Source organism: Mesocricetus auratus, unplaced genomic scaffold (assembly GCF_017639785.1).
Source record: "Mesocricetus auratus isolate SY011 unplaced genomic scaffold, BCM_Maur_2.0 Super-Scaffold_100019, whole genome shotgun sequence".
In the NCBI taxonomy this organism is placed as follows: domain Eukaryota; kingdom Metazoa; phylum Chordata; class Mammalia; order Rodentia; family Cricetidae; genus Mesocricetus; species Mesocricetus auratus.
In genome coordinates, this window is record NW_024429200.1 from 12688504 (window position 1) to 12702736 (window position 14233).

At 50.4% G+C, this 14233-nt stretch overlaps 2 protein-coding genes across 2 annotated transcripts in view; one reads left to right on the top strand and one right to left on the bottom strand.

Moving 5' to 3' along the window:
• Positions 1-14233, bottom strand: part of Snd1 (staphylococcal nuclease and tudor domain containing 1) — a 401485-nt gene that overhangs the window by 50223 nt on the left and 337029 nt on the right. The gene's annotated exons all lie outside the window — the stretch shown is intronic.
• Positions 7175-11794, top strand: Lrrc4 (leucine rich repeat containing 4). Its single transcript, XM_005078069.4, has 2 exons — positions 7175-7974; positions 8150-11794. The coding sequence occupies exon 2, from the start codon at positions 8250-8252 to the stop codon at positions 10203-10205; it is 1956 nt and encodes a 651-aa protein (XP_005078126.1). The 5' UTR covers positions 7175-7974; positions 8150-8249; the 3' UTR covers positions 10206-11794.

Sequence of the window (14233 nt, forward strand, 5' to 3'; positions counted from 1 at the left end):
TGGACCCAAGAACAGTTCTTGTTCTGAGATTTCCTAGTGCAATGAAGGGATGAGACAACAAAGGCCCAGCATTGTCCTTCCATGAAGGTGTGCAATAAACACACTCACAAATACACAAACAAGATCATCTCTGAAATGTTAATGTGAATAAGCCTAGAATGTTACTTTAAGTCTCTGTTTGGGTTCCAGCTCAAGAAGCTAGCCTAAGGATGCTAGAAAGAACAACCTAGGCTGAGGACATAGCAAAATTCCAAAGGAGAGAACCAAGGTAAGAATATTCCAGCATATGACGACCAGTGTAACTGTTATGCTGGGAGTGTGGAGGAGCTTGACAAAATGTCAGGGCAGAGGTTGAAGGGAAAGGATAAAGGCTGAGGAGCCTCGTTAAGCAGCTTGCTTGCTATTCATTTATGAGGCAAATGGAACATTTTAAGTAAATCAATAACATAATCTGATGTAGTGTCACCAAGATCACTTTAGTTGCTATGGAGAATAGAAATAGCATGTGTAACCCATGGCTAGCAGAGATTACTTTAGCAATTCTGAATATAAGTTCAGCAGTCACATGGAATGCTGACACACTGGTAAGCTGGGCAGAGCTCACGGTAACTTGGTAATATTTAGATCCAACTCAAAGTCTAGGATTAACTAAATAATAATAATAATAATAATTGCTAGGCATGGTGGCACCTGCTGAGGCAGAGGCAGGCAGGTCTTTAGGAGTTTGAGGCCAGCCTTGTCTACATAGTGAGTTCTAGGCCTGCCAGTGCTACATAGTGAGATTGTGTCTCAAAAAAGTATTAACTGTTAGGAATAGTAAAAACCACTTTATACCTTGAATGAAGAATTAAAATTAGGAGCAAAGCCAAGAGCAAGTGGCCCTAAATAATAAAGATAAGAGAAAGGAATTCACTCGAAAACAATTCTTTTCTTTTCTTTTTTTTTTTTTTTTTTGGTTTTTCGAGACAGGGTTTCTCTGTATTGTTTTGGAGGCTATCCTGGAACTAGCTCTGTAGACCAGGCTGGTCTCGAACTCACAGAGATCCGCCTGCCTCTGCCTCCCGAGTGCCGGGATTAAAAGGCATGCGCCACCAACGCCCGGCTGAAAACAATTCGTTTCTATACTAACTCCCATATTAAAAACAATAGATGCTGTTATTACTATTTACCGAGACCAGCTATGGATTCCAAAATTCGCTTGCAGCCCAATATAACAGAGTAAGTTAACTACACATGAAAAATCTGAGGTCAAAGAATTACATGTATGTAGTACGTAAGAAACAGATCTAAGATTTAAGTCCAAGTTTGTCTGACTCCAGAGATACTTCACAGCCACCATTGTGCTCTAATGCTTGCTAGATGTGTGTACACACTCACACCCACCCACCCACCCCACAATGTATCTTGTAGAATGTAGTTTGGGCACACGTATGACTCTAACAGCTACATTCCATATGCATCTGTGAAGCAATTAATTGTAGGTGTGGACCCCTAATTCGTGATCTAGTTTATACCGGGGTTCTTTATTATCCTGGTAGGCCTTGAATCCAACCAGAAATGTCCAAATTACAGACAGGAAGGAGAAGGAAATGAGGCCATGTGCTCATGGAGGCAGAGCCTGGAGAGACGCACTGACAAGGCAAAGGACATCTCCAGAGGTCCAGACCAGTCAAGATTCTGGAAGGAGCAAAGCCCTGCTAGGTCATGAACTTTGAGCTTCTAGACCTCCAAAAGAATTTGTTGTTCGAAGCCACTGACTATGTGGAAACGAGTCATGGCAGCCACAGTGATAAAGTCACTAATTACTTCTGGAACCATAACAAAACTTAAATCTGCAAGATGAATTGGGAAATCTGATGGTTTTCACCCACAGAGCTGTATGTGTTAACAGCATAAGTACCCAGAAAATGTCACTAAATTATTATTGCTGCATATAGGTAATTAAAGAAAGTATGCCATTGGGGCCTGGATGGACCAGTGCACCTGCAAAGCAGGGAGGGGTGTTTTAGGTGCTTTGCAGGACCCTTTGGATTGCTGGCCCATATATGTGACTGGCAAGAATGGCACTCCAAGCTCATCTTCCTGAGGAAGGAAGAGGCAGCTAGCAGTCAGCTTGGGAGCCTAACCACAAAGAAGCCGTCATCCTGTGGACTCTAGTGTCAGCATTCTGTATAGCTCCTTGTAACCCCCTCCCCCACCTTCTTGAGACAGCATCTCATGTATCCCAGGCTGGCCTCAAACTTGCTGTGTAGCCTAGGATGACCTGAAGCTCCTGATCCTCCTGCCTTTATCTCCTGAATGCTGGGGTTATAGATGTGCTCCATCATACCCAGTTAATCAGTACCGAGGAGGGAGCCTACAGCTTTTGTTTATGCTAGATAGGTCTGAGCTATTTCACAAGGCCAGTTCTTCCTAACTGTTATTAGCCACCTTGTTTTAATTGAAGCTTTAGAAAATTGCTCTTGATAGGCCCTGTGGAGTGTCTCCAACCACAACCCCTGCCACCTTCCATACTGGGGACTTACTCTAAGGCACTGAGCAGGCCCAGCTAGAGATCTACCGCCAAGCTACATTCCTGGCCTGTTTCCTTACTTTCTTCTTCTTTAGTTCTAACATCTCTCCAACCCTGACTTTCTTTGAAAGAGCAGAGATTTTAGAGAAAACAACAGTGAAATCTGGGGCACTAGGAAAAATGGGTAACTTTCAGAGCATCTGTGCTGCCCTGAATCATCCACTCAAGGAAGAAAAGCCATTCTATTTATGATTGTGGGCAGTAACAGCAAAGCCTCACTATGAGATCACAAGCAAGAACAAATGAACCTCCTTTTAGGATGGATGGAAACCTCCATGACCAGGTGATCCAAGACAGGCGTTTGCACATGAGAGGAAGTGAATGAGAAACACAAGATTCCATGTGCTCATGTCACTGGACAAAGGCAGTGACACTCTATGGAGAACATTTCCTACTTAAAAACAAAAATCATTACAAATTCACCAAACAGTATCTTTCCTTGTCTCTTTGGACATATTATTTTTCCTTCCTTCTTCCTGTCCCTGAAATCCCTTCCTTTTTCTCTTTTCCCCCTTATTCTCATTCTGTTCTTGCTGGACTTCCCCCAGAAGGGACCCAAAAGGATAATGGAAGCAAGATGGTACCCTCCTATTTCTGGCGAACCCTATGAGGCATTATGGACATCTAGTGGCTGCTTAGGATAATGCCTCAGGGACAGTGGTATTATCAGAGTAGGGAGTGGGCTAGCCTGACAGTCCTGGGTTCCCCTACATGATTAGCCTTTTGACTTCTTATTAAAGATCCAAGTCATTTGGAAAGGCATATCAGCAATATCAATGCCCCACCCTTAACCCCAAACCAGCAAAGTATAACATGTCTGTTCACAAAAAAGCACAGTACAGGCATTTGGTAGTATCTTTAAGCCCAGTATTAAAGCCTAGGGTAATACGACAGAAGGACTGAGCTCAGAAGGAACAAACTTTGATATTAACTAGTCATGTGACTGTTAAGTCATTGTGCCTGTCTGAACTCCCTTAACATCAGGAAAGTGAGAGACCAAATCAATATGACCCCCCTTCCCCCAGAGGGTTTCTCTATTTAACAGTCCTGGCTGTCCTGGAACTTGCTATGTAGACCAGGGTGGCCTCGAACTCACAGAGATCTGCATGCTGCCTCCAGAGCACTGGGATTAAAGGTGAGCATCATCAACCAGGTAAGATGATCTATCTCATAAGGAGTCTTTAAAAGTTAACATTCTGTGATCCGTGAGCCCTTTCAGTGACCAGCTCTGCTCCAGTCCTGGGGATGTCTAGATTAAACTGAAGGACGAATTCTCTCCTCAACTTCAAGGCCCATCTCCAAGGCTGGGCTACAATCCCAAAGGATCAACCTTCTTCCCAAAGCTGCCTGTCTGAAAAGGAGTGAGAGTCATGAACTTTGAGAACAGAAAGGAACTTTCTAGTCCATTTCCTTGATTTTATAAACAAAGAAAGCAAGATTACTTTATGATTCATCATGTCTGACAGTGACAAAAAAAAACAGCAAAAAAACCCAAACAAACTAGAACTCAGTTACCCCAACCTCAGTACAAGGTCCATTCTTCAAAACGGAGCACAGATCCAGGCCTTTCCCAGCCTCCTGAACTCTCTCCAGGACTCTTGTTAACAGTGTCTATGTAAAACCGACCGTACACTTAGCCCAGTGTCCTTCCTATTTAAGTGCAAGCTGCCTTCTTCTCTCACTTCTTGGTGGCATCACCAGTCAGAACCGCCAGTGATGAGGGGCAGTAAGGAGAAGTCATTTATCTAGAGTGGAGGTGGCAGTTCTGCAAGCACCACAGCCTTTAGTCTACAGGTTCAGGGAACTTTCCTGACCTAGCTGGCCCGCGGAGGGCAAATCAGCACCATGGAGAGCTCCACGGAATTTGGAAACAGCAGCCACGTTGACTGTGAGGTAAGGTCGGTCCTACGTAATGGCTTTATCAACTCGGCCCACCCTCCCATCTACCTTCATAGCACCAGGATGTGGGGGTGATGGGGTGGCAGCTGTCATTGGCTGGGCCTGGAGCGGAACAGACAGGAAACCAGTGTGCCACCCAGACCCTGGTGATGCCCCTGCTCCCCCAATACCACAGCATTCCCTCTGCTCATTGGCAGCTGTGTGAAAGTAAGAAACTTCCCCACACATGCCTGGTGTTCCAGATTTACTTTTGCTGCACCCACAAGACAGTGGTATCATATGGGTTACACATGTCCAGTCTCTCCCAACCTTGTTCCTACCATTGGCCTGTGTAGCGGTACAGTGGATATTGTGTTACTAATGAAATTACAGGTCTCATGAATTGAAGACAGACTTGAAACGACTGTCACTATCTGGCAGCAGGACCATAACCAAGTTATTGTTTGCCTTAGCTACGAGCCTTCACCCGGAAAATGGAGACAACAGCGGGTAATCATTTCACTGGGATAAATAAAGATTTCACCAAATATATAAATTCTTAGAACGGTGGGCACACAAGCACTGTTGAGTGGGTGGATAAAATTTGACTTCATTCCTCTGAAAGAATACTTTGAGGAATCATTTCCATACCCAAATTCCCTGACATCAATCTGTGTGAGTCCTGCAGGGCTCAAGTCCTAGTGGTACACACACACACACTTTACTCACTCATAAAATGAATCATAAAGAAAAGGCTCAGAAATATTATGTTTTTCCTTGATGGCAAATGTAAGCTATAAGGTCTTGGGTGAAGGATAGGGACACTAAGTTGCCCACACTGGAACTTTCCAGGACTTGAAGGTTTAGAGTTTAGGGCAGCTGATAATAATGAGTTCATGATTGGGATGGAGTTCAGAAAGTTGGGAAATCCTGGGCTTCCTCATTCTTAAGCAACAGCACACCTAGGAACAATGGAGTTAAACAGGCATGCTTGTTAGATAACAGGAAGGTAAGGGGTTGTTATCAAGAGATGAGTCTGGAAGGAGGGGAGAGTAAACTAAACCCACGTCTTTTTCTACTGGACCTACACGACAGTGCTAACTATGGATTGTTTCACATGGCTGAGAAAGGAGGGTCTTTTAAGGGGGGAACGGGTTAGTAAATGCTGACCTACGTTTTTTGACATTAGCCTGCCAAAGTAGGTATAGGGGGCAGACCTCCCTTTTCCAGCAAACCGCTACAGCAGGCTACGCAGTGCTCGGGGAGCCCCAAAGCGAGAGGCTGGTGCAGCTCAAGGGGCAGAAGGCATAAAGCACCTTCCTGGTCCCTGCATATCCGGGAGGGAAAGGGGGCGACAGGGAGGCAAGGCTGCAGCTCCATGAATGAACCGTGGGTTGCGCCATGGGTTCTGGGAGCTCACCTCAATCCTTCCCAGGTTGTCATTCCCTCAGCTCCTTCAATTTGGTCTTTCCACTGTTTCCCGCCCCCACAGCCCTCATTAAGAAAACTATCATTTAAAGCCCCAGTTACAGCGGGAGGGGGTGAGAGGTGTGCGAGGGAGGGGATTGGAAGGACAGGCACAGAGCGAGGCGAAGCTTAGGCTCCAGGTCTTCCGACTCAAAGCAGCCCTCGCGTCCCAGCTGCCCACCATCCTGCTGATCCAAACTCCTGGCCGCGCAGTCAGGCACCCCGTCAGCACTCAGCAGGGGTGCGGATGACGCGGGCGCTCGCAGGAGATCGGCCAACTGCAGCAGCCCCATCGAGGGCCGCCGCACTCGGGCCCCTGAGCCCAGCAGTTCAGGGCTGGAGGGTGCTGGGTGGCCCGGGTGGGGGCCGCGCAGTCTCCCGCTGCATCCCCGCACTGCTCCAGCCTATCAGGGGCCATCCAGCCACTCGCTCCGACCTGACCAAAATAGCTGCGAACGCCTGCGACTAGCGCGCGGCCCCTCACTTGACGCTCAGTGCAACTCGCTCGCCCGCTAGTCCGCCCGGGCCGCAACGATCTCGTCTGGAGGGGGCGGGGAGGAAGCTGCCGGGGAGGGGGAGGGAGTGGGGAGCAAGGAGGAAGGAAGGAAGGAAGAAGGGAAGGAAGGAGGGAGGGAGGGAAGGAAGAAGCGAGGAAGGCAGGCAGCCCTCCGCGACTCGGGGCTGCGCGGCGCGGGCCAGCGCGCGCTGGAAGGCGCGGCGTTAACCCCTTGAGGGCAGGCGGCGGAGGGGGAGCGGTGTTAATACATAAGAGCACTGCATCACGCTAATCTTCTCCCAGAACAGTATGCGTCAGCAGTACATTCACGTTCTGACTGAAGGACAAAAGGATGAGAGAGCAGTCTGCGTGGCTGCCGCCTGCAACAACGCGAGCCCGGCGCGAGGAGGAGACGGTGGGCGCCGAGCGCAGGGGCCCCGTTGCTGCCGCCGCCGCCGCCGCCTCTAGCCAGCGGGGACCATGTTCACGGGCTCCGGAGCCTCTCCCGCAGCCGCGACCCCCACTGCTCACGCCGCCGTCGCCAGCGCTCCGGCCGCTGCAGCAGTCCGCTGGCAGCTCGGCCGCTGAAGGCTCCAGGAGCCCCAGCGGTGAACTCGCACTCCCTGCACAAAGCCGGGGCCGGCGGCGCGCCGGGAGCCTAGCAGTGGCGGGCGGCGGCGGGCGCTTGCGCGCTGCCGGGGGCTGCGGCCGCCGCCGCCGGACCCGCGCCCGCCCCCGGACTCCCTGAAGGGGCCTGCGGTGCGGGCGCGACCGCGGGCGCTGCGCGCTCCTTCGCTCGCGGACCGGGGCCCGACGCCACGTCCACGCCGCTGCCCCTCCGGGGTTGGACGGATTACCGCTCCTCGCGCCAGCAGACGGCGGGACTGGAGAACTGACTGAGCCCAGCTTTTTTTTTTTTTTTTTTTTTTTTGGTCTTTTTAACCCTTCCGAGAAGAGGCGAGGAGAAAGGGGGTGTGTGCCTAGGGAGGGCGAAGGCGCAGCGAACACCTCTTAACTCTCGCAGCCCCGCGAGCTCACGACTGCAATCAGCTGCCGCCAGCTCCGGGCGGCCGACGCCGGGAAAGCAGAGTGGAGAGCAGCGCAGCAGCCGGGGAGCGCGGCCTGGGCGGCTTCGGGGCGCCCCCCGCACCCCATCCCCCGCGACAGCCCAGGGAAGAGGGCTGGGGGCGCCGGAGACACACTTTGGCGATGAAGCGCCTTCCCCCGCGGCTCGAGCGAGCTGGTGCCAGGGTCCAAGGACAAAGCAGGGAAGCGCTGGTGGCGCCGCTCCTCGGGCTCTCGGGGGGGCATGCACCTGCATAGCCCGCCGGGCCTTGGCTCTCCCTGGCGCGCCTCAACTCCGCGGCTTCGCCGGCTCCGGATTTACTAGAAGCCATTTTGTCTCCCCTACCCCTCCCCCTCCCCTCCCCTCTGCCCTCCCTGCCCCCACTACTTCCCCCTTTGTTAATTAAAACTAAAGTCAGAATGGGAACGATGTACCCGGCTCCCGTGGAGAAAGCTTAAGGACAAGGCGCTAATTCTTTCCTGCTTTTCTTCCGAGGTAGGTGACAGCGAATTGGGTGGGGATGGTTGCAACGTGGGAGAGAAAGTCTTAGCTTTCTCTGGGCTGGCCTTGGGGGTGGGCTGGTGGCTGAGGGGCCGCTCTGTAGTTTGGCAGGCGTTTTCTAGGCCGATCTGCTCGTCTCTAATCGCCCCCTCCCCACCTCCTTCTCCAGATGGAAAGAGGAGCTCCTAGCTCACTTAAGCCGGGGTAAGGCTGGTTCTCTTTTCCAAGCCAAAATCCCAGGCGATGGTGAATTATGAACGTGCCACACCATGAAGCTCTTGTGGCAGGTAACTGTGCACCACACCTGGAATGCCGTCCTGCTTCCCGTCGTCTACCTCACGGCGCAAGTGTGGATTCTGTGTGCAGCCATCGCTGCCGCCGCTTCAACCGGGCCCCAGAACTGCCCCTCCGTCTGTTCCTGCAGTAACCAGTTCAGCAAGGTGGTGTGCACCCGCCGGGGCCTCTCTGAGGTCCCGCAGGGCATTCCTTCTAACACCCGGTATCTCAACCTCATGGAAAACAACATCCAGATGATTCAGGCCGACACCTTCAGGCACCTCCACCACCTGGAGGTCCTGCAGCTGGGCAGGAACTCCATCAGGCAGATAGAGGTGGGGGCCTTCAACGGCCTCGCCAGTCTCAACACCCTGGAACTGTTTGACAACTGGCTGACTGTCATCCCCAGTGGGGCCTTTGAGTACCTGTCCAAGCTGCGGGAGCTCTGGCTTCGCAACAACCCCATTGAAAGCATCCCCTCTTATGCCTTCAACCGGGTGCCCTCCCTCATGCGTCTGGACTTGGGGGAGCTCAAGAAGCTGGAGTATATCTCCGAGGGGGCTTTTGAGGGCCTGTTCAACCTCAAGTACCTGAACCTGGGCATGTGCAACATTAAGGATATGCCCAATCTTACGCCCCTAGTGGGGCTAGAGGAGCTTGAGATGTCAGGGAACCACTTTCCTGAGATCAGGCCTGGGTCCTTCCATGGCCTTAGCTCCCTCAAGAAACTGTGGGTGATGAACTCACAAGTCAGCTTGATTGAGCGGAATGCTTTTGATGGGCTGGCCTCGCTTGTGGAACTCAACTTGGCCCACAATAACCTTTCATCTTTGCCCCATGACCTCTTCACGCCCCTGAGATACCTAGTGGAGTTGCACCTACACCACAATCCTTGGAACTGCGATTGTGATATTCTGTGGCTGGCTTGGTGGCTTCGGGAGTATATTCCCACCAATTCCACCTGCTGTGGCCGCTGTCATGCTCCCATGCACATGCGAGGCCGGTACCTGGTGGAGGTGGACCAGGCTTCCTTCCAGTGCTCTGCCCCCTTCATCATGGATGCACCCCGGGACCTCAATATCTCTGAGGATCGGATGGCAGAACTTAAGTGTCGGACTCCCCCTATGTCCTCTGTGAAGTGGTTGCTGCCCAATGGGACAGTGCTCAGCCACGCCTCCCGGCACCCACGGATCTCTGTTCTTAATGATGGCACCTTGAACTTTTCCCGTGTGCTGCTCATAGACACTGGAGTGTACACATGCATGGTGACCAATGTGGCAGGCAACTCCAATGCCTCGGCCTACCTCAACGTGAGCTCGGCCGAGCTCAACACTCCCAACTTCAGCTTCTTCACCACAGTCACGGTGGAGACCACAGAGATCTCTCCTGAGGACATAACACGAAAGTACAAGCCTGTCCCCACCACGTCCACTGGTTACCAGCCGGCATATACCACCTCTACCACGGTGCTCATCCAGACCACCCGTGTGCCCAAGCAGGTGCCAGTGCCCTCGACAGACACCACTGACAAGATGCAGACCAGCCTGGACGAGGTCATGAAGACCACCAAGATCATCATTGGTTGCTTTGTGGCCGTGACGCTCCTAGCTGCTGCCATGTTGATTGTCTTCTACAAACTTCGCAAGCGGCACCAGCAGCGGAGTACAGTCACAGCTGCCCGGACAGTAGAGATTATCCAGGTGGATGAAGACATCCCAGCAGCAGCATCTGCAGCAACAGCAGCTCCATCCGGTGTATCAGGTGAGGGGGCAGTAGTGCTGCCCACAATACATGACCATATTAACTACAACACCTACAAACCAGCACACGGGGCCCACTGGACAGAAAACAGCCTGGGGAACTCTCTGCACCCCACAGTCACCACTATCTCTGAACCTTATATAATTCAGACCCATACCAAGGACAAGGTACAGGAAACTCAAATATGACTCCCCTCCCTCAAAAACTTATAAAATGCAATAGAATGCACAAAAAGAGCAACTTTTGTACAGAGTGGGGAGAGACCTTTTCTTGTATATGCTTATATATTAAATCTATGGGCTGGTTAAAAAGATTATATTAAAATTTAAAGACAAAAAATCAAAACACAACTATTTTCTAACTTGTAAGTTCTATTTAAAGGGGGAGGGAAGGGAATCTTGGCAATGTTGTGGGTAGGAGCCTCAAGTCAACTGGTATAAGGTGGAAACTGCTCAGACAAAACAAGCTACAACAACCAACACCCCTGGAGAGGCAGGGTGTGGGCTGCTGGGGGGAGGAAGGATAGAGTGCATCTGTCATTTTTTAGAAGATGCTTCACAGGATACAGGAATACCATTTCTACAGACATCTTTCTTAAGCTGAGAGCCGTCTTTACAGATCTATCTTATAAAAAACATTTAAAAAGCATCACAAATTTGTACTGTGCCAAAATGTTGAGAGGCAATAATTTTTTTTTCCTTCAGAGGCAAAGGGGAAGATAGATCTGTAAATATATTTTAGTAGGAAAACCACCAAAATTCAAATGAATCCTTAAACGGGCTGTTTCTTTGTCCATTTGCCCAAGTCCTCTGGGTCTGTGCCCCAAGACTTGCATGTATCTCCCCTGACAATGCTTCAGGACAGCTTAGAAGGAAGGGAGCTGCGTGGTTCTCAGTCAAATGCTTTCACATTGCACCAGATTCCTGCAGTTGGGCATAACCCACTCTGCAAGGCATGTGTCTATTCAGGGTTTCCCGGGAGGTGGTGGCCTGAAGGGGGTGCGGCACCGGGAAGGAGGGTGGCAGGAGAGCAGCAGGGGGAATGATTCACAGGAGGCCATAAATTAGCATTGTGCCGTGTCCACCTGTTGTTCCGGGTATCTGACAAATGATTATAGACAATGATGACATTTTATGATTTTTTTCAACAAAGATCTTGTTTGTTTTAAGCTGGAGAGGAGGAGAGGCTGGGAGTGGGGGGAACTTAGGGGAGTGGAAGCTTTTCTCATGCTTGGGATTTGGTGACTATTCTAAATGCTGATTCATTAGGGATTATTGCAGCTGATGCCAACTGGTTGTGGTGCTGGAGTGGGGGCAGAGCATGAGTAGAGAGGCAAAAAGGAAGCTAAAAAGGGCACAGGCTCAATTTAAAGAAGCCGTCGCCAACCAGGACGCTTCGGAAAAAAATAAAGCGATGTGAAACCCACAGTTACAACACAAGTGACAAGCGGGCACACAAACGAGTTCTGCATGGAGTCCTGTTGAATGGGGCACCATGGAGGGAAGCTTCCCTCCCCTAGGCCTACCTCCAGTAGAGCGATAAGCAGGGGGCAAGATCTGTTATTCTGGTCCATTTAATGATGTAACTTTCAGTTATTATTTTAGCTTTAAGAGGAAATAAAGGGTTCAGATTTGAAGGGGGTGGTGGGGGGGAATGCCAACAAAAGAACACTGATTGTAATGTGAGAAAAGTGTATTTTTGTATTTTAATAAATATTGTTCAATTTTTAATTCAATGTCCCCAAAGGGTTAAATTGAATAAGAAGACTCTGAACCTATACAGTCTTACAAGCATTGACCGAGTCATTTCTATTTAAATAAAGGGGGTGGGGGGGAGGGAAGAGGCACGATGTGGGGAGGGAGACAATGTTAATTTTTTAAAGTGGGAAAATGCTAAAAGCTGTCAACCACATTTCTTTAGTTTAAATAAATGCACCCCGACTCCAGTGCATCTTCCACGAGCTAAGCGTGTTAGTCCCTGGCTTTGTTGGGGATATAACCAAATTCCCTATGCCCTGGAAAAGCAGGGGAAATGGGTCAGCCTCAGCTCCTGGGACCTGGCCAGAAGTGAAGTGCCACCTCAGCAGAACCTGATGGGCAGGCGGTACCGGCTCACCCCAAGGACCCTGGGAGGCTTGCTTGGATTTAAGAGGGCTGCAGGAATGCAGTTCAGCTGCAAATTCCCACAGGCAGTGTTGCCTCCCCCAGTGCTGAATAGTCAGATGTGTTGTGGAGGAGGTGGGGTCTGGCTCTTGAGGTTCAGAGCAATGACGGTTTCCAGGGAGGTTCCATGAACAAGGGCCCTCTTCAGCACACACTTGTACTAATTCAGGGAGTGAGGACTGAGTGGGTGTGCTATCTGGGACTAGGAGGGAAAGAGGCAGGTAGCCCTTTGCAGCAGTTGGCTAAGAATGGCCAACCCTGACTCTTCCTAAGCATACAGGTCATTTCTGGTTGTGCCTAGGTACCCGCGCCGGGGTGCACTCACAATGCAGGCAACAGCGGCCGGTTCCCTCTGTCCTCTCGCCACGCCACTCTACCTCTAAGAAAGAAAGAAAACTGCAGCTGTGCAAAGGGTGGGACTTGGCTAGGATCAGATGACAATTCAAGACATGACTCCGTTCCCTAGGGCTACACGACACAACTCAGGCTGTTGAGAACAGCTTCTTGGGTACACACTCTGAGGCAAGTGGCAACAAAGTCGCTGCCTCAGCACAAGGTGGGGAGCTGGTTTCCTAACATCCCCTTCTTTTCTGGCAGCTGTCTGGGAAGTCGGAACTTATGCAGTAACTGCCATGACAAAGGGTCTTGGGATAAATAAAGGCCTGAGGACAGAGGTAGAGAAATGGGAAGAGTCCTAAGGAGGAATGTCTTTGTCCTGGGGATGAGCATATTCCAGTCTTAGAACCTGAGGGAGAACTGCTTCCTAGAAGGAACCTGAAGGGATGGGAGCGGCGTTTCAAGGGCAGCTCTTTCCCTGGGGGCCTGTCCTCTGGTTTGGTGATGTTTGGCAGTTGAAGAAGAAGCTGGGGTAGATCCTCCCCTAAGAAGGCGCTTGGGACAATTTTTCGGCAGTGCCTCAGGAGCACCGAAGTGAGGCTCTAAGGCTGTGTTAATGACTCATTCTCAAGCCTGGCTGGCCAAGCTGTGAGGCTGGTTACCTGGGGATGGGACGGGGGTTGGTAGCTCTTCAGGGGTAGTTATAGCAACACATTAGAGCAAAGACTGTGGCTGAGTATACGGAACTACCGAATTACTGACTTTTCATTATAGAATTTTTAAGGACATGAAATTACTTAGTCTAATTAAAATTTTTTTCTGGTCAAGGAAACTGAGCTCCACAGAAATGGAAAGATATATCCAAGGTCACACCAACAGCGGGAGAGGTGAGACTAAAGCCTAGGTCTCCTGACTCTCAAGCCAAATTTGTGTTTTCTCACTGAGGCTCTTATTGGCTATCAGGAATGTGTTCCTTTCCATGCTAGTATGCAGCTAAAATGGGACTTCCTACAGATAAGTCTGTGTTCCCTTCTTCCACAAGGAGTGTTCGTTCACTTTCCATCCCAACCAGCTCTGCTGTTCTGAAAGGCCTGACCACAACTCTGACAGCAGCAGCTCCATATGTGCACAAGGGCTGGATTCTCAGGAGTGCACACAGCTTCCAGATTCCTAGGTCCAGTTGCAGACAGAAACTGCAGAATCCCACAAAGGGTGGCGGCTACAGGAGAAAGATGAAAGTAGGTACGATGATGTGTTTCCAGTGAGAAAGTTGGCTTCCTACCACCCCTGCACTGGGAAGCTTTGCAATGTAGTTGACTGACAAGGCCTTGAAGTTCCTATTAGAGAATGACTCCTATTAGGGGCTCAACAATGATGAGACTGGGATGGACGCACAGGCCCTCAGTTCCTCTTGTTCTACTGTTCCTTCCCACCTAGTCTTTCTTAGCTCTTTTAAAATGTTCATATGTTTTTATTTAGTGGGGGTGGGGGCACATGTGTGGCTGTCAGAGGACCACGTGTGATCTGAAGCTAGAACTCAGCACATTAGGCTTAGTAATGCGTGCCTTTACCTGCAGAGCCATCTTGCTAGCTCACCAGCCTTAGTTATTTAAACGCCACACTGTGGGTACCATTTCTATAACCTACTCCAGGACTTCTCATCACCCTTTGGTGTAATAATGCTACACCCTATTAGCAATGAAGATAGACAGGCTAGT